The sequence below is a fragment of the Sphaeramia orbicularis genome, chromosome 12 (genome assembly GCF_902148855.1).
Source record: "Sphaeramia orbicularis chromosome 12, fSphaOr1.1, whole genome shotgun sequence".
Taxonomy (NCBI): Eukaryota; Metazoa; Chordata; class Actinopteri; order Kurtiformes; family Apogonidae; genus Sphaeramia; species Sphaeramia orbicularis.
The window spans coordinates 32,116,195-32,138,695 of NC_043968.1; the positions used below are offsets into that span (position 1 = coordinate 32,116,195).

The 22,501-nt window shown below is 41.2% G+C and overlaps 1 protein-coding gene across 2 annotated transcripts in view; it reads left to right on the forward strand.

Annotated features, from left to right (window-relative positions):
- The window catches only part of grm8a (glutamate receptor, metabotropic 8a), a 382,630-nt gene that overhangs the window by 149,012 nt on the left and 211,117 nt on the right, over nt 1-22,501 (forward strand). For both annotated transcript variants that reach the window (XM_030150035.1, XM_030150036.1), the window contains one exon: nt 6,761-6,977. In XM_030150035.1, coding sequence (XP_030005895.1) covers nt 6,761-6,977 — 217 coding nt within the window. The remainder of the gene's footprint in view (nt 1-6,760; nt 6,978-22,501) is intronic.

A 22,501-nucleotide genomic window follows, 5' to 3' on the forward strand; every position in this document is an offset into this window, starting at 1 on the left:
TCTGTAACTGTTGTTGAATGGTCCAGTCAGAACCCTGACTTAAACCCAAATGAGCATCTCTGGAGAGACCTGAAAATGGCTGTCCACCATCATTCACCATCCAGTCTGACAGAACTGGAGAGGATCTGCAGGAGGAATGGCAGAGGATCCCTCAATCCAGGTGTGAAAAACTTGTATCATTCCCAGGGAGACTCATGGCTGTATTAGCTCAAAAGGGTGCATCTACTCAATACTGAGAAAAGGGTCTGAAAACTACTGCAAAAATGTCTACAATTCTTTTTTTTTCTGTCAAAATGGGGGTGTTGTGTGTACATTAATGAGGGAAAAAAAAGAACTTCAATGATTTTAGCAAATGGCTGCAATATAACAAAGAGTGAAACTGAATACTTTCTGTATGCTCAATCTCAAACTGCCTATTTGCTTTTTTCACTTCTCTGAGCTAACAATAAGTTTACAGCTCTGCAGCTGAAGCTCAGCATTGACAATGACATCCTTCCCTTACATCCTAGAGAATTATTAATCATAGTTATCCCATAGGGAGTGAGAAACATTTATAACTCTTAGCTACATACGGTGTACCACCTAGTAAAAATGTGCATAAATTAGAATAACGAATACATTAGATGAATCATCACAGCATGACTCCATTTTTTATGTAAAACTTTTTTGGGTGGCTGCCGATACAGTAAATAATGATGATGTTGATGAATATAAAATCTAACAGTTCAAGGTTGAATATATGTTATAATGTGAGTGTTGGAGTCTGTATTGTTCTGGGAACCAGTCATTTCTAGATGTTTGTTAACTATATTTTTAAGCGAAGACCATCTCGGTCACCTACGTTGTTAAGACTCGACTCTTGGTGTGGACCCAAATGCACGAGACGCAATTGTCAGTGGTCAAAAAAAAGATTTATTTTAACAAAAGTTCTCAAAGTACAAAAAGATTAACAAAAAGAGAAAGCACAACGTGCTCTAAAAATTTCTAATAACAAAAGGAGAAGTACAACGTACTTTAAACAAACAAAAAGCCATAAGTAGAAAACATGGAGTTCAAGATTCTTAAGACTAGATACTTAACAGAACGCTCTTCACAAGACCACAGATAACGACGCACTGACAACAGACAAAGGGAGAGGGGAAGAATATATAGAGAAGGTAGGGATCACAAACAGGTGTGGGCAATTACATGAGGAGCACCAAGGTGCAGGCAATGAAGGGATAGGGCAAGACAAAGACAAGACTAACAGTGTGCAGACGAAAACAGGGAAGCGATCACCATCACCAAAATAAAACAGGAAGAGAACAAAAAACCCCTAAACCAAAACTCAACATAACCGTCGACGCATGACAGTACCCCCCCCACCAGGTCCGGCTCCTGACGGACCAGGAGAGGCAGGAGGTCCAGAATGGAAGTCCCTGATAAGCTGTTTGTCCAGGATGTCCCTCGAAGGGACCCACATCCTTTCTTCTGGACCGTACCCCTCCCAATCCACCAGATACTGGTGACCTCTGCCCCTCCGTCGAACCGCCAGAAGTCTCTTGACAGTGTAGACTGGACCCCCATCAATAGTTCGGGGTGGAGGAGGAGGCGTGACCGGAGGAACCAGAGGACTCTGGACGACTGGCTTTAGACGGCTGACGTGGAAAGTCGGATGTACCCGGAGCGACCTGGGCAGACGGAGGCGCACAGAAACAGGGTTAATCACCTTGGAAACTGGGAACGGACCAACAAACCTGGGAGCGAGCTTCCTGGACTCCACGTTAAGCGGGAGATCCCGGGTGGAGAGCCAAACCTGCTGCCCCGGTCTGTACCCCGGTGCCACGCGCCGCCGGCGATCAGCCACCCTTTTCATGCGGGAGGCATTGCGGGTGAGAATCTTGCGGGCAGCAGCCCACACCCGGTGGCATCTCCTCACCAGACTCTGCGCGGATGGCACCACCACCTCCTTCTCAGAACTAGGAAACAAAGGAGGTTGGAAACCATAGGCACAATTGAAAGGGGACAGACCGGTAGCAGCGGTAGGCAGGGTGTTATGGGCATACTCCACCCAGACCAGGTGCTCACTCCAGGATGCTGGATTCTGTGACACCAGGCAACGTAGGCAGGTCTCGAGCTCCTGATTGAGGCGCTCCGTCTGCCCATTCGACTGTGGATGGTAACCTGACGTCAGGCTGGCTGTGGCACCTAAAAGAGAACAAAACTCCTTCCAAAACTTCGAGGAAAACTGGGGGCCCCGATCTGAAACAATATCTCTAGGTATGCCATGAAGCCTGACTACTTCGGTAAGAAGAAGCTTTGCCGTTTCCCTAGCTGAAGGCAGTTTAGGCAAAGCAACAAAATGAACCATTTTGGTGAATCTATCCACGATAGTTAGAACTGTAGTATTGCCCCTAGAGGGAGGGAGACCTGTGACGAAATCTAGAGATATGTCTGACCAAGGTCGATTAGGAACTGGCAGAGGCTGTAGCAAACCTTGTGGTGGCCTGGAGGAGGTTTTATTACGGGCGCAGATGGTGCAGGCAGCCACGTAATTCTTGACGTCTTGGTCAAGAGATGGCCACCAGAACTTCTGGCGCACCACAAATGAAGTTCTGCGAGCCCCAGGATGACAGGTCAGCAGTGACGTGTGAGCCCAATGAATGACCTGCGCCCTTAGTGAGGAGGGAACAAACAATCGGTTAGGTGGACAATCGCTAGGTGCTGGACTCACACTGGCTTCCCGCTTGACCTGATCTTCTATAGGCCAGCTGACCGCTCCGACCACATGGGAAGATGGAAGGATGGGTTCAGGGTCTTTGGCCATTGGCACTGGTTCATATAAGCGAGAGAGGGCATCCGGCTTACCATTCTTGGACCCTGGCCTGTAAGACAAGGTAAAATCAAAACGGTTGAAAAACAAAGACCACCGGGCCTGTCTGTAATTAAGACGTTTAGCCTTGCGAATGTACTCCAAGTTTCTGTGATCAGTCCATACAATGAATGGTAACCGGGCCCCCTCTAACCAGTGCCGCCACTCCTCCAAGGCCACTTTAACAGCTAACAGCTCCTTGTTCCCTATATCATAGTTTTTCTCAGCTGATGTTAGCTTTCGTGAAAGGAATGCACATGGATGAAGCTTATTATCATGGGGGGAACGTTGTGATAAAACCCCTCCAATTCCCTCATTTGAGGAGTCAACCTCTACCACAAACTGCAAATCAGGATTAGGAATGGCGAGTATGGGGGCCGAGGTGAAGGCTAGTTTAAGGCGCTCAAATGACTTATTGGCTTGTTGAGTCCAGACAAAAGAGGAATTTACTGAAGTTAAGGCATGTAGGGGAGCTGCTATAGAACTAAAGTTTCTAATGAATTTTCGGTAAAAATTAGCAAACCCTAAGAACTGTTGCACTTTCTTACGGGAATCTGGGACCGGCCAATTTCTCACTGCCTTCACCTTGGCGGGATCCATTTCCACCTTTCCTGGGGAGATGACAAAACCTAGAAAAGTTACAGAAGTGGCATGAAACTCGCACTTTTCTGCTTTTACATACAGTTGGTTCTCAAGCAACCGTTCTAACACCTGGGCAACATGCTGCTTGTGGGAGTCTAAGTCCTTAGAAAAAATCAAGATGTCATCAAGATATACATACACAAAGCGGTTCAAAAAGTCCCGTAACACGTCATTAACCATGCTTTGAAACACAGCGGGAGCATTCGCTAACCCGAACGGCATTACCAGATACTCAAAGTGTCCCGAAGGAGTGTTAAAGCCGGTTTTCCACTCATCTCCCTCGCGTATGCGGACCAAATGATAAGCATTTCTCAGGTCTAACTTAGTAAAGTACTGGGCTCCCTGTAGTTGGTCGAAAGCTGACGCCATTAAAGGTAAGGGATGGCGATTCTTAACCGTGATTTCATTTAATGGGCTGTAGTCTATGCATGGACGGAGAGAACCGTCCTTCTTAGCTACGAAGAAGAAACCCGCTCCCGCTGGCGAGGAGGATGGACGAATTATCCCAGACCTAAGAGACTGGTCTATATATTCCTCCATAGCTTTGGTTTCAGTCTGCGACAAAGAGTACATGCGTCCCTTAGGAATGGGAGCTCCAGGCAGCAGGTCAATGGGACAATCATAGTCCCGGTGGGGAGGAAGAGAGGATGCCCGAGATTTACTAAACACCTCCCTCAGGTGGTGATATTGGGCAGGTACATTGGATAAGTCTGAAAATTCTGTTTTCCCCTGTTCCTGCATGAGCTTGGAAAAGGATGCTGTGGCTACATTATGAGTACCCTTGATACATCTCACATTACAGTCCTTTCCCCATGCCTCAATCCTGCCTGAGATCCAGTCTATGGAAGGATAGTGTTTTTTTAGCCAGGGAAAACCAAGTACAATGGGGTGAGCAAGAGATTTTACAATTTTAAACTCCACCAGTTCACTGTGGTCATCAATGTCCATCTGCAGAGGTTCTGTGTGATGGGAGACCTGAAATAGCTCCACCCCAGTAATTCCCTGAGCTGTGACCTTAGAGGGAAGCTCACACATCTTTACGCTCAAACTTTTAACTAGACCTTCATCCATAAGGTTCTCATCAGCCCCTGAGTCTATGAAGGCCCCCAACTCTATCCTGCGATTATGTACTGTAAAAGTTACTGGAGTCAGAGTGTGTCTGGGTGAGCTAGGAAGGGTGTTTTTGCTGGTGGTTTCGTGGATCTCTGGTGAGGAGCGAGGTTTTCTTACCCGACAGGCTGCCCTCAGATGTCCCTGCTGTCCACAGTAAAAACACCTCCCCTCCTGTCGACGGCGCTGCCGTTCTGCTGGGGAGATGTGTGTGCGACCCAACTGCATGGGTTCCTCCTCTCCAGCAGGGGGCACCGAAGGAACGTAGGGTCTTGACGCAGATGTGGTTGAGTGTGGAGGAGCTGATTGGAACGAGCGCCTGCTGTCCTCGAAGCGTCGCTCCTGGTCTCTCTCCCGATTTCGGATGTCCAGGCGGGTTGCCATGGTGATCAAGGTATCCAGGTCTGGAGGCTCCTCCAGCGGCGCAAGTTGATCCTTTAGGACTCCCGACAGGCCCCGGCGGAATGCGTCCTTCAAAGCCGCATCGTTCCAATCAGTGTTGTCTGCTGCTGAGCGGAAACGGATGGAATATTCTCCCACACTGAGGTTCCCCTGCCGTAGGTTCTCGAGCCTCCGGACCGCTTCACGAGTTGGAGCAACGTGGTCGAATACCCGCCGGAGAGCAGCGAAGAATGCCTCAGCAGACTGGCAGGAGACGGCTCCCCGGTCCCACTCGCTGGTAGCCCACTCCGCTGCCCGTCCGGTGAGGTGGGATATGATGAACGCCAGCTTGGTATACTCAGATTCATAGATTACGGGAAACAGTTTAAAGTGTAGGTCACATTGAAAAATAAATGTTCTGCAGTCACCTGATTGTCCTGAGAATTTGTCGGGAGGGGCGAGCTGTGGCGAGGGCCGGGGAGAAACGCTGACGGTGGGTTCGGCTGGCGGAGGCATTGAAGAGACGACAGGAACCATCCTGACGGGCTGGGTAGGAACCGCGTTCCCATGTTCCAGGTGAGTTAACATTCTATGCATGGTGTGATTCATTTCCAGAATCTGTCTTGACATTTCCTGCTGGTCTCCTCGCTGCTGCTCTCTGAGCTGCTGCACAGCTTGGCTCAGAGCAGCAAGGTGTGCTTCCGATTCACAGAGCCGTCGTCCTTGTGCTCCTACTGCGGCCAAAACGGCTTCAGTCTCGGCTGGGTCCATTGTTGGTCAGTGCGTACTGTTAAGACTCGACTCTTGGTGTGGACCCAAATGCACGAGACGCAATTGTCAGTGGTCAAAAAAAAGATTTATTTTAACAAAAGTTCTCAAAGTACAAAAAGATTAACAAAAAGAGAAAGCACAACGTGCTCTAAAAATTTCTAATAACAAAAGGAGAAGTACAACGTACTTTAAACAAACAAAAAGCCATAAGTAGAAAACATGGAGTTCAAGATTCTTAAGACTAGATACTTAACAGAACGCTCTTCACAAGACCACAGATAACGACGCACTGACAACAGACAAAGGGAGAGGGGAAGAATATATAGAGAAGGTAGGGATCACAAACAGGTGTGGGCAATTACATGAGGAGCACCAAGGTGCAGGCAATGAAGGGATAGGGCAAGACAAAGACAAGACTAACAGTGTGCAGACGAAAACAGGGAAGCGATCACCATCACCAAAATAAAACAGGAAGAGAACAAAAAACCCCTAAACCAAAACTCAACATAACCGTCGACGCATGACATACGTCCAATGATAACAACTTATACATTGATTTCGTTTTTTTTTTTGTTTTTTTTTGCAATCAGGTTTTTATTTTCATTTTCATATCATTTAATGAATGAAGTCCAACAGAGGTATTTCAGGGGATACAATGTTACCTGAATGGAGTCTCAGAACAAGAATACCAACAGTGGGCCCAAGACATAAAAACATGTCATGGGATACCATTATTTCAGTAGAGGTTGTTGTTTTCCATGAAAATCCTTACACTTGTTTGAGTTTATCAGTGCCTCTCTTTTGCTCTTCTACAACGTCACATGTACAACAGCTACCGCCTCTGAACCTTTAATTCATACCGAACAAATTTCAGTATGCAGAACAGTGACATAATTGGGTATCCTTGCATGGTCGAGGTAAACTAAGTTTTCAGATTGTCTCATGGTCTGTGTTGCTTCAGATTTGGATGCACTTCAGCTCATTGTCTTCTCTTTGTTTTACCAGATCCCCCAGATAAGCTACGCCTCCACGGCCCCTGAACTGAGTGACAACACCCGCTACGACTTCTTCTCCCGCGTCGTACCACCAGACTCCTACCAGGCCCAGGCCATGATGGATATCGTCACAGCAATGGAGTGGAACTACGTGTCCACACTGGCCTCGGAGGGCAACTACGGGGAGAGTGGAGTCGAGGCCTTTATCCAGATCTCGAGAGAAACTGGTAAGAGCGTCATTTGTCTTCTTTTTGTGGAGATCTGACACAAAGGCATTATTGTGTCACTACTGTAAAAGGCTGTGCTTGGAGTCATGTGTTCCACCTTACTACACAGTGTTATACTCTAGTGATGGTTTGTTCACTAGTTTTGCTTAGTACATAAGACAGACTTTTACAACACTAACATACAAAAACTTCCAAAAAATCTGATAGATTCCAACCTACTTTAATTACTTAATATGTTGTGGTGACACCAGTGCGTATCAATATACAGTATAAAGTCAAAGTGATGCATGTACAATTTTCTTTGTGCCACTGAAGCTCTGGTTCTCCTGGTAAATATGGTTGAAGCATTTTATCTGCCTTTATGTGCTTTAAGTGTTTTTCCTGGCTCATAATGAGGTGGTGGTGGTTACACTGTAATCATGTGTACTATTTATTTTGCTAGTTTAACCCATAAAGACCCAAACATCCATTGTCAACCAAAACTTTCTACTGATATCTGTTGATCCACTAATCCGATCAATCCATGTAAATAATTGGTGTAAAATATAGTTTGTCATCTTTTCATGGTCATCAGATATGATCCATTTGACCCATTGATTCACCAGTAAAACCCAAGGAGTTTGACAAATTAGTGAATGGAGACACTTGGTTTATGTACAGTTTTTTATATCTTTTCTGAAAATGTCTTTTTCTTTCATTTTCTCTGTTTCTAATATAATATCCCTCAACTTTACTCTGAGCTTTTATGAACATCTATATGATCAGTGAATTAAATATAGGAAAACACCCGATTTTCACTGGAAAAACATGAAATAAAGAGGATAATATTACAAAGATGTGAAGTCTAGATGAGCTGGGATTGTGGGTGTGAAATTATGGAATGGACCTTATGATGCATTTAAGTTATCCACTCCTTTGGCGAAATTTAAAAAAAATAAAAAAATAAAAATAAAGAGTACTTTAAGTTTAAATTATTCAGAAATATCGAATTGAGAGAGTAGATGTGTTTTTGTTGTTGACTTTTTTTATTTCTTTATTTGTTATTATTATGGTGTAAACGCTCGATGCTGTACACATTTAAGTTGATGTAAGCAGTGTAATAGTTGAAAAAAATAAGCTTTTGCTTCTAGCCTATTCCTTGTTTGTTTTTTATGTTTATTACAACTGATATACTGAGTACAATGATTGATGTAAAACCAAAAATAAATTCATTCATTCATTCATTCATTCATTCAATAAATGGTGATAAATCACATAAGAAAGGTTAAATACAGAGGAAATTCATTTGGGAATTGCCACAAAAGCGCTGGGTCTTTCTGTGTTAAACTTTTTACAATGAGCATGGTTTAGGAGATGGAACAAGACATGTAATAATCATGGGAAAAAAAGAGAAGTAATGTGTTTGACTGTTAATGTAACCACAGTTCCACCACATCAGTAAATCTCTGCTAATAAAATAAAAGAGATGTATATATAAAAGAGATGTTATAGAGAGCTGGAGGTGGCACAGAATGTGGCCGCCTCTTAATCCAGTTTACAAAGACCTGTGGTTTGTCATTGAATCACAGAACATATCTCTGCGTTTGATGTAGATGGCACAAGTGGATTGCAGAATGGTTTGTGCCATTGTTTTTGTCTTTAGAATATAATAACTATAATATGATAGATATTGTGTGTGCTCTGAGGCATGATCAGTGGTTTGAACCTGTAATTTGAGGAGAACTATTGCAAGACGAGTGCAGAACCTGTTGTTTAAATCTCCTCGTGAACTCCTGTGAAATTCACTCTTTGAGTAAATTGCAGGCTGCAGAATGCTCACTGTGGCAAGTGTGCAGAGACAGGGGGTTTTACGGAGAGTTATCACAGCAGGCGTTTGATGGACAACTGCAGCTATCTTCTCAATTTATTCTGATGAAATGTAAATAGTTTATGACTTTGGTGCGACCGCTTTAGTGTACACATAGTCAGGATTTTTTTGCTGCCACGGATTTTGGACTAAAGTGTTTGCGTCTCAACATTTTTGAATGTAACTATGTTTTACAGGGTTTCTGCAGGGACCAGCAAATCTAATTTAATGCTTTTTCTTGCCTTAATGCCTTTTTTTTTAATGCCCCTTTAAACAAATTTCACACCCATGTCCAAATGCAGATACAGTTTTATATACGGGGTGTCCTAAAAAATGTATACAGTACACACGTTAAATAATTGTAAAATAGGTGTTTATTAAAATTCATTTAATTTTTAAAATGTAATAGAATTTACAAACATCTTTTTATTAATTTGTCACCACCTGTTCTCAAACTGACGTCCGTTCTGGTCCAGACACTGGAAGTCTAGTGGTGTGAGGACTGGTGAACGCAGAGCACTGGTGTCAAACATGCGGCCCGGGGGCCAAATCTGGCCCACCAAAGGGTCCAGTCTGGCCCTTGGGATGAATATGTCAAATGCAAAAATTACACTGAACATATTAACAATCCTTTTAGTTCAGGTTCCACATCCAGACTAATTCTATCTCAAGTGGGCGGGACCAGTAACATGCGATCATAATAACATATAAAGACAGCTCCAATTTTTTCTCTTTGTAAATGTAAATATTTTCATGTATTTACACTAAAACAAAGTATAATTTAGCAAAAAATGTGAATAACCTGAACAAATATAAACAACCTGAAATGTCTTAAGAGAAGTAAGTACAATTTTAACAAGATTCTGACTGTTACTAAATGTTTTGTGTATTTGTAGATCCACTGTGATCTGTAAGTTGTAATGTACATGTAGAAATGATAAACTGAGACATAATATTGTTAAAATTATGCTTATTTTTTTCAGTTTGTTCATGTTATTCACATCTTTTGAAAGGATAGTTTGTAGATGTAAACCTTTTCATAATGTAAATTTACTTTTTTTGCTCTAAAACAGAGAAAAGTTTGGAGTTGACATTATTTATATATTATGTTATTATTCTACTGATTCACCCCATTTCAGATCAAATTTAGCTGAATGTGGCCCCTGAACTAAAATGAGTTTGACACCCCTGACGCAGAGGGTATTCAACGAAACCCCTCCGTCCAATCCACCTGTTTGGCAAGTTCACCAGACCTCACACCACTAGACTTTTTTATGAGGATACCTAAAAGACAAAGTCTACGCTATGAGACCTGCAACAGTCGCTGAATTGAGAGCAGCAATTGAACGCAGCCATTGAACATGAATGCACGCAAATACCAAGGGAATTGTTTGATGACATGTGCGATTCCATTGCTTGGCATTTTCAGCAATGCCTGGACCAGAACGGACGTCAGTTTGAGAACAGGCGGTGACAGATCAATAAAATGATGTTTGTAAATTCAATTACATTTTGAAAATTAAAAGAATTTTAAGAAACACCTACTTTACAATTTTTTAAAGTGTGTATGCATTTTTTTGGGACGCCCTGTATAGTTTTATATATATGATGGTTTACCATCGACAGGCTTTAACCAGGTTCTGAATCGTTCCTCCTCTAATCACTTCTGCTGAAACTTGCATTTTCCCATTTTTCTGACATTTGCTAATATTCCCTCCGCTCTTTCACCACAGCATGAGCACACTCAAAGCACGTTGCATTCCAAGTATCCGGTGTTGTGACTTCATGCTTCGGCCATAAACAATAGTTAATTAAAGGGTTCGGCCTGTCAATCATCAAACTATATTTCCGATCAAAATTATTAAATGTTTATATAATCAAAATAAATCGGGTATAACAATGCATTTTTTCCATGAAGTGTACAGTATTTAATTTTTTAGTGCCTCTGGACATGGAATTTAATGCTTTTTAACGCCATTTAAGGCCTTAATTTTCACAAAATCTGTTTAATGGTGTGATGGACACAGCCACACAGGGTAACATCTTTACAAACACACCATCACCTTATTAGTTTCATATCATATTATTTTTATAAGTCTGGTTAACAGCACATGGTCTTCAGTTGCAGTCAGTCATTTAACATACACAGTTTAGTTCATTTTGTATTTCTTTATTTTAATCTTACATTGTAATATAGATGCACATATATTAACAGTGTAGGGTGACAATTAATTTTTTTTTTTTGTTATATTAATCCTTGGTTCTTTTGTTTGAGTGGAGTGTCCTGGCACCATCCTGATGTGGGGAAAAGGCGTGGCTAAGGGTGGAGCAGAGTTATATACCGCAGCCGCCTCGTCAGAAGGAACCATGGGCTGTGTTGTCATGAGGGGATTTAATGTTTTCAGAGCTTCAGTTGTATTTAGTTACAGTTAGTGTCCATTTTGTTTTCCCCTTGTTTGTTTAATGGTTTGGCCCAGACACTATATATGTTCCCCCTTTGTCTCATTTTGTTAGGTCAGTTTTTGTCAGTTTGTTTGATGCATCAGTTCGTGTTCTCAGCCTTAGTTGCTATTATTTTTGAGCACAGTTCTGTTATGTTGACCTCTTTTATATACTTACTTGTTAAAACTATCGATTGTAATCATTTTTTGAATAATTTTGGGTAAATAAAAACCCACGCGAGAAACTTTAGTCCTGTCTCCTGATCGTCTTACTGCTTGGTCCCTAACAAATGGCTTTTAATGCTTTTTTAATGATCTGCAGAAACCCTGTTTTAAGTAATAACACATGCATAACACTTAACAGATGAATATTTTCTTTACAGTACTCAGGCAAGCAGCTGAATTACATAAGAATGACGTCGGCTAGCTAATGGAGTGGTGAAAGAGCAAAGAAAGTGTAAATTACATGGGCGTAAATGAGAGTGACAGAAACACAGACACAGGGAGAGACAGAGACGGATTACTTGTCTATTTCAATGTAAGGCTTAAAGGCACAGTCCCTATAGTCCTGAGATCATCAACTTTCAGCCTCAGATCAGTTTATAAATTCCTCCAAGTGATGTTGGCACTTCAAAATGTTGTTGGTTTCCTGGTTTATGTCTCAAATGTTTATTGAAACCACATCACATTGGATGCTGACAAATATTTTCAGGCAGATACGGCTAAAGACATGTAAAGAATCCATTTGAGAGTGGATCAGTAGAGATTGTTCTATTTTTATTGCTCTCCTTTACTCTCGCCTTCAGCTCCCTCCCCTTTTTGCTGCATTGTTTGTGTGCTGATTTAGAGATGACAGCTCAGTGTATGCCGTTGTGACCGTCTATCTGTCCATCTCTGTCTCTGTGCGTGTTTGGAGCTGGCTTGCCCAGGGCCGTGTGCTGTAGCAGTCAGCACATAGATGTTTACCGGGGTGTTGAAGCCATGAGTGTGTGTGTGTGTGTGTGTGTGTGTGTGTGTGTGTGTGTGTGTGTGAGTGTGTGTTCTATTGTAAAGGGTAAAGCAGTCCTCAGCCATGTGTGCAGTTGAGTCCTGGGAGTCAGCAGAAGTCGATGCACTCTGTTGGCCTCCATGAGTGCATAGGAGGGCTACATGCTGTGACAGCAGTCAGTCAGTTGTTTACTCTGTGGCTCTGCAGATGTGAACAGAGCTAAGATGATGAGGGCGATGCCAGAGCGCAAAGAAGAAAGACAAAGCTCACAACTGAAAGAGAGCAAAAAGTGACCAAAGTGCAGGGCAGTCGAACAGTATTTATGTGCGTGTATGTTTATACTATAGTTAAGATTCAAGCTTTTGAGTGTGAGAAATTGTCTGGGAGAGACAGAAGAATGGGACAAGGTAGCAGAAACAGCGGCAGAATATTAATATGGGTCCTAATATAGATGCACTACACCTCTTGCTACTGCAAACACACACGTTAAATGCGCATGCGCTCCCACACAAATATATAGAGAAATAAGTGGACAGTCTTAGTCACAGTTAAATGCACACAGGGCCACGGGGAATGTCTTGGTGATTGCACTGTAATGATTGCAGCTTACAAGACGTCCTGCATACTGATACCAAAGATCCATATTAATTGGTTTGTCATCATTTATAGATGATCCCTCGTTGTGTGTGAGTGTGTGTTCACAAATGTGTTCCCATCACACAGACTAGGTGCCTGTGTTTTCCTAGCTGTACTCATAGAACCTATTTATTTCTGCTCAGTCATGCCTCTCTGTGCTCATCTTGTGACTTTTCTTTTTGCAACACATGGGCTAAGTTAAATATTTACTCATTCAATACAGTCTATGAAACTGAGTATGTCCTACTTTAGGTTTGCTTCTCTACAGCTGTTGTTTTGTTCCACTCCCAGGAGGGAAACTCTGCACAACTAATTTTTCAGCCACACAGTCCATAGAGCAGTCAGCAAAATCTTTTTGTTTCGAAAAAAAAACAAAAAAACAAACTGCCTTGGGGGAAAACTGGAAATAACTTTGTATTACAAGTGAATAGATGCAAACCCTAGGTACTTCTGGATTCTGATCTCCAGATCATGCTTAAATATATATCTTTAATCTGAATGTTTGCATTAGACTTAGAGTGCTAATCACTGTGGCATAATGGAATTATGAAAATCTGCTAGTCATTGCCAGTCTAATGACAGTACTGTCAACTGAAAGCTTAAAAAGCAAATTCTTCCTTCATTATCTTACATTTATTCAGCAGTAGAGGTTTAAATTACCTAGCCATGCCTACATCCTGAAGTGTATCACGGCAGGTTTCCCAGTGTAGGGAGTCTGTATGTTGTCACCTCCAGGAAAAGCTTTGCAGTCATGCAGAACTAGTAACAGATACAGCTGAGTGAGCACGGACTAAACATGTTTACTCATCATTACTAGCTGTTCACAAACTGGGTGTAAAATGCTATGGTTTTGCTTTTGTACACAATAAACTGAAGTAGTTCAATGATCAAAGGTTAATGAACAAATAATGCAAAGGTTGTTATGGAGGAGATTTATCAGGGTTAGCTGCAAAGGGCATCTGGGGAGGTAATGGCTTGATCACAGTGGTAAAATGTGCACCATATAACAGTAGCAGTGGGGAATATGTAGCTTTTTTACACTCAATTTCTTCCCTGAGGAGTAAGGTGTTTTTCTGGGGATGTTTCCTTTCAATGCTCAGTTAGCAGACGTTCTCTGACACATGTCGTGCAGCTGAGAGGTGGTCTTCGTACTCTATGCCAACCCAGTGTTGACTCCTGCTGTAGAAATGACAACATATGGTAGTGAATCTTTGCTCTACCCGTAGGCTGCAGTCTCCCTTATTGAGCTGCAGCATATGGATCCTCGTACTATAAAACAAGAGGCGCCTCTGTACTTACCGAAACAGAAGACATCTTTCAAATCAAGTCACGGCCCTTTCTCCTTCCAGTACCCTTCCACACCTCCCTATGGATCCATCTGGGATTAAAACTACCACATCTACATTCAGATAGAGTGAGAGGGGGTGTTTGTGTGTGTGTGTGGTTCTTCGTGACGGTGTGTACTTTAGTGTGAGAGTCTTGACTCGGTGAGAGCGGCTGTAGGTGAGTGTGTATGTGAACCTGTAAGTAAGGAGTAAGAAAGGGAGAAAGGTGTATGTGTGTGTGTATGTGTGTGTGTGTGTGTGTGTGGACTGAATTCACTGGCTCAGAGCCGTCACCTCCTCCTGACACTTGGAGCTCTGCAGAAGCTCTGAAAGGCAGTAATGAAGAAGGGAAGAAAATGAGCAGGAGAAAGGGCTGAGAGGAAATAATTAAACGTTTATCTCCAGATTCATTTAATTAGTTCCCTGGCTCTAAACTAATCTTTCGCCTTTTTGCTTAGCTTTGCCTCTTTAGTTCGCTTTCAGTCCACTCTTGCCCTCCACAATGCAGGCGGTCCTTGTCATTATCCAAGTCTTGCTACTGGCTTATGTTGTTTTATTCAGCGACGAGGATTCACATTTTAATTGAATCACACTGTGACGCACACTTTTTATATGTCTACTGTGCATGCATGAAGTATTTTTAGACCGTGTTGGAAAATTACTGAGCTTGCATATGTATATCAGGAAACTTTAATTAATTAACTTAGTATGTAATTTAACATGACCTTTTACAATATAATAATTTTATAAGATTTGATTATACTTCTTTACTGTGTTCACCATGAATAAATAATCTGAACATCGTTAATAATTTAATTCTATATTGATTTATGTATGATTGCAGATTTTCTTCAAAAGAACACAAAAGGATTGATGCATTTTTCATGTATATATTCTTTGATATCACAATAACTGAAGTCACACTTCTTCAGCACACGACGCCACAAGCAAACGGCGTTACGAAAACACTGACAAATGTTCAAGGAGCGCGCAAGCACACAGTCTTTAACTCACACTCAACTGACAACGTTGTCCCTCGGGTCGATTTAGCTCTCTGTCTCTTGTCCTTGATTACACTCCCCTCACAACTTAAGACTGATACTATTCATCACCAGGCACACAGACACACTCAGGGAGCACAAACATCAACCCATCCATTTGTAACTAATTACACCAGCCTTGGTTTTCATCTCAAGGTGAAGCTGTCTTTGTTGTCTTCATAAAAGCCCCCAAACTCTTAGATGCCTTTACAATTGTTTATGCTTTTAGTTGATGTCTACCTGTCCTTGTAAAATCACCCTCTGGTATTTTAGAAACCTGTACATAAATGTATCTCTGTGTACATTACTCCTCTTTGGAGTATGTTGACTCTCCTTATAAGCCACTGTTTCCTGCAATTGTATAAAACAATAGTATTTGTTTTCCTCTTTAGTGACGCTTAAGAACTTAAGAAATAAATATAAATTATCTTGAAGAGTCCATTAACATCTTGAGTCTCTAGATTCTATTATAATACAGCTGATGTAGCCTTATGTTGGCCATCTCTCACCTGGGTGGAATTGACAATATCTATTAGGAGTTAACAGCCCTCTGTGGATAGCATTAGTATTGCCACATAGAGAGGGTAATTATTACCTGAGTAGCTCTGTGAATTTTCTTCCATCCAGCTGAAACGGCCATTTTTAGCAATTTTCCCCAGGCACCAAGATATAAAGTCCCAGAGAAATTATGCACTGAATCCCGGAAAACTCAGGGTCGTCTCTGATCCCTTTCAACTTGCAAAAGCCACCTCAGTATTCTCAGCTGTATCCCAGCGATTGCTAGAGATTAGAAATGGAAGGAATTGTTAGATTTTCCTCCTGCACAGCTTGGTAGCATGCAGAAGGTTATGTTAAAGACGCTGTTAACTGACATATAAAGACATCTTGATTTAGCAGATTTAGCCCGAAATTAGGAGAAAAATTCCATAATCTGAAAATGGACACATGCCTTCTGCAGCTCATTCCTTTCTGCTTGAATCGGAAAACTAAATATAAATATAGATGTCTCAATGATGTTTCTATGAAAAACTGAAGCCAAAATATCATAGTTATGGGAGCTGCTGTGTTTCTTCTCTAGATTAGAGCAGAACAAATGACAAAAATCTTTATTAAAAAAAAAAAAAAAATAAAATAAATGGTTATAGGTAGTATAGCTATTCCAAAATCTCAACAGCAGGGAGAATTCACATACCAAAACAGATTTAGGACTGCCAAAACCACCAACAAGTCAACACTGTGTATCCACGGACTATGTCACTCTGAATAAAGCATGAAGCTCAATGTTTACACACATCTATGTTATGCTTTCATTAAGTTTTGGTCTTCAAACTAAAACTCATAGCTGGTTATTTAGGTAAAAATAACAGCGTTTTATGATCTTCATCTGCTGCATCGGATGATAGTTTACATTGTAACACTGTTAGCTTAGCTCTGTTTTTAGACAGTAAACAGTGACAGTAAAACTACAAATCGTCTCCATTTCCTGTACAGATTGCATTGTCAAGAGCTGCACTAAAGATCTGTTTGGAATCGTTCAAACAAACAGCAAACTTAGCCTCACATAACTTTATGGCAGTGGCTACTGCCACAGTACTGTGGCATGAAGTATCAGTTTTATGGCCACGGAGCCAATCAACTGTCATCTTGCCACAGAGCCAATCATGGATACTGTTGCATGAACTCATTGTTCTCTTGTTGCCACAATACTGTGGTGCACACGACAATGAAATGATGTCAGTCTGGAAAAGTTTAACATCGTTTCATTCTTTTGTCCACATGGCACAGGTGTTGTTGGTGCCCTGAAACTGTATTGTTGGAGAATGCTTCCCAGAGCAGAAAAATCTTACAACCCCCCCTTGCGTTGCCATAGGGAAAACGCCACTTTTTGTGATGCTTATTGTACGGTGGCAGCAGAGTGACAGGTCACCGCTACACATGATGTAACAAGGGTGCTGATTGACTCTGGGGTAATAGACACATGAGAAAGTTAGACTAACAGTGCTGTGACAATAGCCACTTTGTAACTTTATACCTTCAAAAGTTTCATAATCTACCCTCCATGCAGAAGAAACACTGTGATTTCATCATCAAGCTGCATTCTTTTCATGTGGAGCTGTATGCATTGGTGAAAACAACAGTACTTCTAACTTTTGACTCTTTGGTCAAAGGCCCTGTGGCCTAGTGGTCACATAAATCAGTATCTATGAATCTGAACCATTGATATAAACAGATTCAGTTCATTTCTCTGCCATTCAATGCTTTGGCATAACTTCAGAGCTCTTCATTCTAAATGCTCTAATCATACTTTTAGTTTTTGTTTTTTTTCATTACTGGAAAGTAGAAATACCACATATAGCTCCTTTAACATCGGTCAGTAATTACAGCTGACATCTTGTGCCCTGTGTAAAATTTTCATCAGCCTGTAAACAAAGTACAGCGGAGATGCAGAAGTCTAATTTCTCACTTGATGCACAATATGATGAAAGGTAATTATATGTCTTCGCCCAATGACACCAAAAAACTGTCATGCACCAAAGCTTTAAGGAACCATATGTGCTTTTAGATGCTCTTGGCGATGGTGAAATGTGCTTTAACACCTGCATTGTACGCTACTTGGTACATCAATTAGATGTATATTGTCCATTTCAGGTCCAGTGATTTTCTTGAAAGAGGAGGGCATAGTGACTGAGCAGAGGAGGGTGATGGCCAGATAGATGCACAGATACAGGAGAGAAACTGGATATGTGTGTGTCCCCTCGATTTTCCATCCTGATTCAGCCTCCTCTGGTCCATCAAGAGATCGAGGAAAGAAAGAGAAAGAAAAAAACTCTGGTTACTGCTAAGCCTCAATAGTAATTTCAGCAATATTACTGCCCCACTTGGTACACATAGGTTTGAGTTTGTAGGATTGTGCCTGAATATTCTGGAAGTGTGTATTCGTGTAAGTTGGTTAGGTGTGTGAGTGTTTTTCCTCTGTGATTGTATTGTATTTTACTGTGCTTTGTTTGTTTCTTTGTTTGTGTCTATATTCTGTAAGTCGGCCTTAGAGTGTTTATACCAGTATGTGTTTGTGTGTTAGGCGTCATTGTGCTATTTTGATGTGTATGCATTTTGTGTTCCCAGGGAGTTTCAATCTGCCTTGGAAACTTAAAAGCACTTTCAAGCCTCTTCACCGTTCTGCTCCAGTAACTTAAGATTTTTTTTTTTCTTCGTCTTCTTTCCTTATTTTTTTTTTTTTTTTACCTTTTCATCTCTGTCTGCAGAAGGGCTCTGGGGTCACGCTTAAAATAAATGATAAGAACCAGTGTTAGCTAGCATGCTGCAAAAAATGTTTCTTGTTTTACACTGAAAACCTCCAAGGTGCTTCGGGAGTTATAACCCAAAGCACCTATCTAAACCAACCATAACACTGTTTGTTTTTGTACTTTCCAACAGTAAAATGTGTAAAATGCAAGAGAACTCTCAAATTGGGACTGGCAATATAGCAAAACTATATGATCTTAAGCAAAAATCAGGACTAGTGATGGGAAATACGGATCATTTTAAGGATTCGGATCGCTCTGAATCACTCACTGACAGGATCTGGGTTGTCACTTGAGTCATTTGAAGTCAATCTGAATCAGAGGACTCACATTGCAGTGGATCCTCTGAGTAACCAAATCTCTGTTTGTCCCGCTGTCTGAGATCGCGTCTCTGTCTAAGTACTTCTTGGTGAGTGGTTCCTCTTTCTGAATCTCAGGTGAGACATCCAAATATTGATTCACTCGACCATCCCTCTCTAGCTCAGACTGTTGGGCTCACAGATAGATTTGGCTCAATCAGTCCCTTTCCTCCCTACAAATCAACTCCTTATTGTAATTTATGTGACGTTTGTAGGCCTCTACAGCACTATGTGCTGTTATTAGGTTGTAAAAGTTGCAGGAGGTTTGTGGGTGACACCGTTTGGGATTTAATTGTGGTAGGACTCAACTGATCTGTGTAAGGGTGAAGACACACCAACCCGACTGTCGTCATCAGAAAAGGTAGCCCGACTGATCCCCCAACACGGTCAAAAAAGTGTGAAGAACACACCAAATCAACTACTGACTTGAGCGTACGTTCTGGGTTTGCGCAAGACTTAAAACCGGAAATGATTGAACATTTCTCTAGACCAAAACACAGAGTTTGCTGTCGTCAGTCATTGTTGTCAGCAGACAGTGCTGAGTAGTCCAGAAGGGTTGTTGTTGTTGTTGTTGTTGTACTCATTGAACGGATGGTTAGTAATAAGAAGATACTGGTGTTGTCAGATCTCAGGCTTTTTCTTATGGAAGAAGAAAAATGTCACAGGCGAAAACTAAGGAGAAATCGCACTATGCTAACAATGCTAACAGTGTTGACTTCATGGAATGAATGAAGTCCATAGTCAACACTGACTGGCACTCATTCAGATACGATACGAGCAGTGAATGGCCTATTATAAAAGACAATAACAGTGTGAAGTGCCTTGGCATAGCTTTATTCACATGGAAACTTCTTCACTGATTCACTAGTCAAGGGCTATCCATCCACCAATTAGATTGGTCCGACTGAACGACTGGAAGTGGCCGATTACACATGTTGAATTGGCTGAAAAGACTGGCGACGGCATTAACGACGGCCGATCGCACAGAACACACCAAACAGACTTATGTCACCGACCTCCCCAGACTGCCCAACAACATCACCACCGAAAATCGGGTTGGTGTGTCTTCGCCTTAAGTGAACACACAGATCCATGAGTCATGAGTCATTTCAGGGATATGGGTAAAAGATAACAGGAGGAATTCTCTCAACTGTCTCCAATCAGGACAAATTCCTCATAAATGGTGGTGATTCTAATTAAAATCTTTGTTCAGTTTCACATCATTTTGGTGAATGTCACTTTTGTTCATGTAAAGGCAGAAAAAAAAACAGTGTGCCGCTTGGATGATTTTGGGAGAAGGCTTAGTGTAGCTTAGTGACTTTAAGCTTAAAGCATCATTTGGAGGAAATGAGATTTACAGTCAGCGATCAAAAGAAATTTTAACTTTGATGTTATCAGCCTCTCGTGATCACATCTAACTATTGTATGTTGATGCAAAAATACAGAGAAAATAAGACTCTCTTTTTTTTACTCCACAAACAGATGGAAGTAGATGAACACTAGCCGTGAAACCAAATGTAATATTGTACTCTGGAAATATTCCAAACAGAGAAAAGGATGTTTTGTTGACAGGTGGATCACTTCCAAGCATACTGCTAAGATGGATGCTGTTGAAATTTGCTATGTTTCTTAATTTTGAAATGAGATAAAAAACCAATTAAGAGTCCGCCATGGAATAATAGCACCTAAAAAACCTGAAACACATTCACAAAATGACTAACTATAAAAGCTTCTTTTGGTAAAAAATCTTTTTTTGTACAGTGTGTAAAGTTTTATACATTTATTGTACTTGGTATTTCTGGCAGACACCCAAACTAGTTTGATAATGATAGGAAGAAGTGCTGCAAGATAATCAGTCTGTCAAAAAGAGAACAAATTGCTGAATTTAAGTGCACAAGAAAAAAAAAGAGAAATGGAAGCAGCACTTGTGGATATACCAAACAGAACATGAATTCAACCCCACATCTAACTGCTACAACCAAAATAGTCTTTTGTGTTTTAACAAATCAGTCTTTCATGGACAAATAAGGCAAAAAATCATCATAAAATCAGGAGTAATTTTCAAATAGTAGCAGAAAAACTGGGCGATAAGCATGGGTACCATGACGGTGGTCTCAAATGATAAGATTAAACAAATCACAGGAATGACAGGAAAGATAGAAACGATTTCTAATGAATGGAGTTTTGGAAAACGCTTAATGATAATAGCGATAAAAGTATAATAATCTGAGGCTTTGTGGTGAAACTGTCGCTGATTTGTCTCCTTAGCTGGACCTGGATAATACACTAAGACTTATCCACATAGACAGACTAATGAGTGTGGCTGTCTCATACCTGGCAGAACCTGCCAATGGAGTCCACATAGATGTCTTTCATTACTCCCCTCCTCACTGCTAATAAATCAACACATCAAACAGCAAATTAACACAACAAATCAGTGCATTTCCTTTCTGATCTGATTCTGAGTAAAATTCAGGCTGGTATTGGCGATACCGATCCGACACTGATACTTTGTACAAAGACACTTAATGTCTGGAAAATCTAAACAAAAAAATTGCATATTTCAAATCATAACATCATAAATAATACACAACATGAGAGTAATTATTGTTTAATTATTAAGAAGTATTATAAAAATGAAAAATTTCATATTATTTCACATTACATGAATGTGTTAGCATGAAAATACTGAACATGTAACACTTCAACAAAGCATCCCACATCGACACTTTCATTCCTTCACAAGTTTTTGTTAAGGAACGATAACATATTTACTGTTTTCCCCTTTAGTCTGTTCTGTTTTTGCTCAGTACAGGCTGAGTGAGAAACGTGACACAGTACACACTTACCTAGGTGGAAGAAGAAGTAGTTCCGACCAATCACGTATTGTTTGGATCCCAATAGTTTAGCTACTTGCCACTGTGTTCCTGATATACATTACCTCAAATGACCAAAGTATCAAAACTATCGATATTTTGATTAGTGAATCGATTCTAGAGTGTAAAGATCTGGTATCGGAGATATTGATATTTCAGTATCGATCCACACATCACTAATGTGACCCTACATCTACTGATATCGTCCTCTGTCTTCTCTTCCCTCTCCTCGGTTACAAATCCTCACACTTCCACATGTAACCACAGGGGTAGCCCAACAGGCTGATGGATGGTGAGCTGGCACAGGCTGATTAGCCGTGAGGGAATGGGGCAGAATTACAACTCTGTCTGCACTGCAATTGCATTGTTGCTTCAACAACGATCCATGTCGGACTGCTGCCACACCAGGATGCTGGAAGAGTAATCGAGGCTCTCCATCTGTCTCTGTGTCTGCTAATTTCTCCCAAACCATTCTGAGTTTTTCTGATGGGCTCCTTTTCTCGTTCTTATACTTATTTTCTTCCTGTGTATCCAATTGTTCTGTCGTCCTCTTGTCATCTCTGCTATGGTTTCCTGATGTGGACACTTTAGCCCATTTATCCAGAGCTACCTTTAGTCATAATTAAATTCCCGTGAGACTCAGGTCTTTTTACTGTAAGACACACACAATCTCAAGTCCTTCTCCACTATCAGAGCATGTGTCATCTGTCA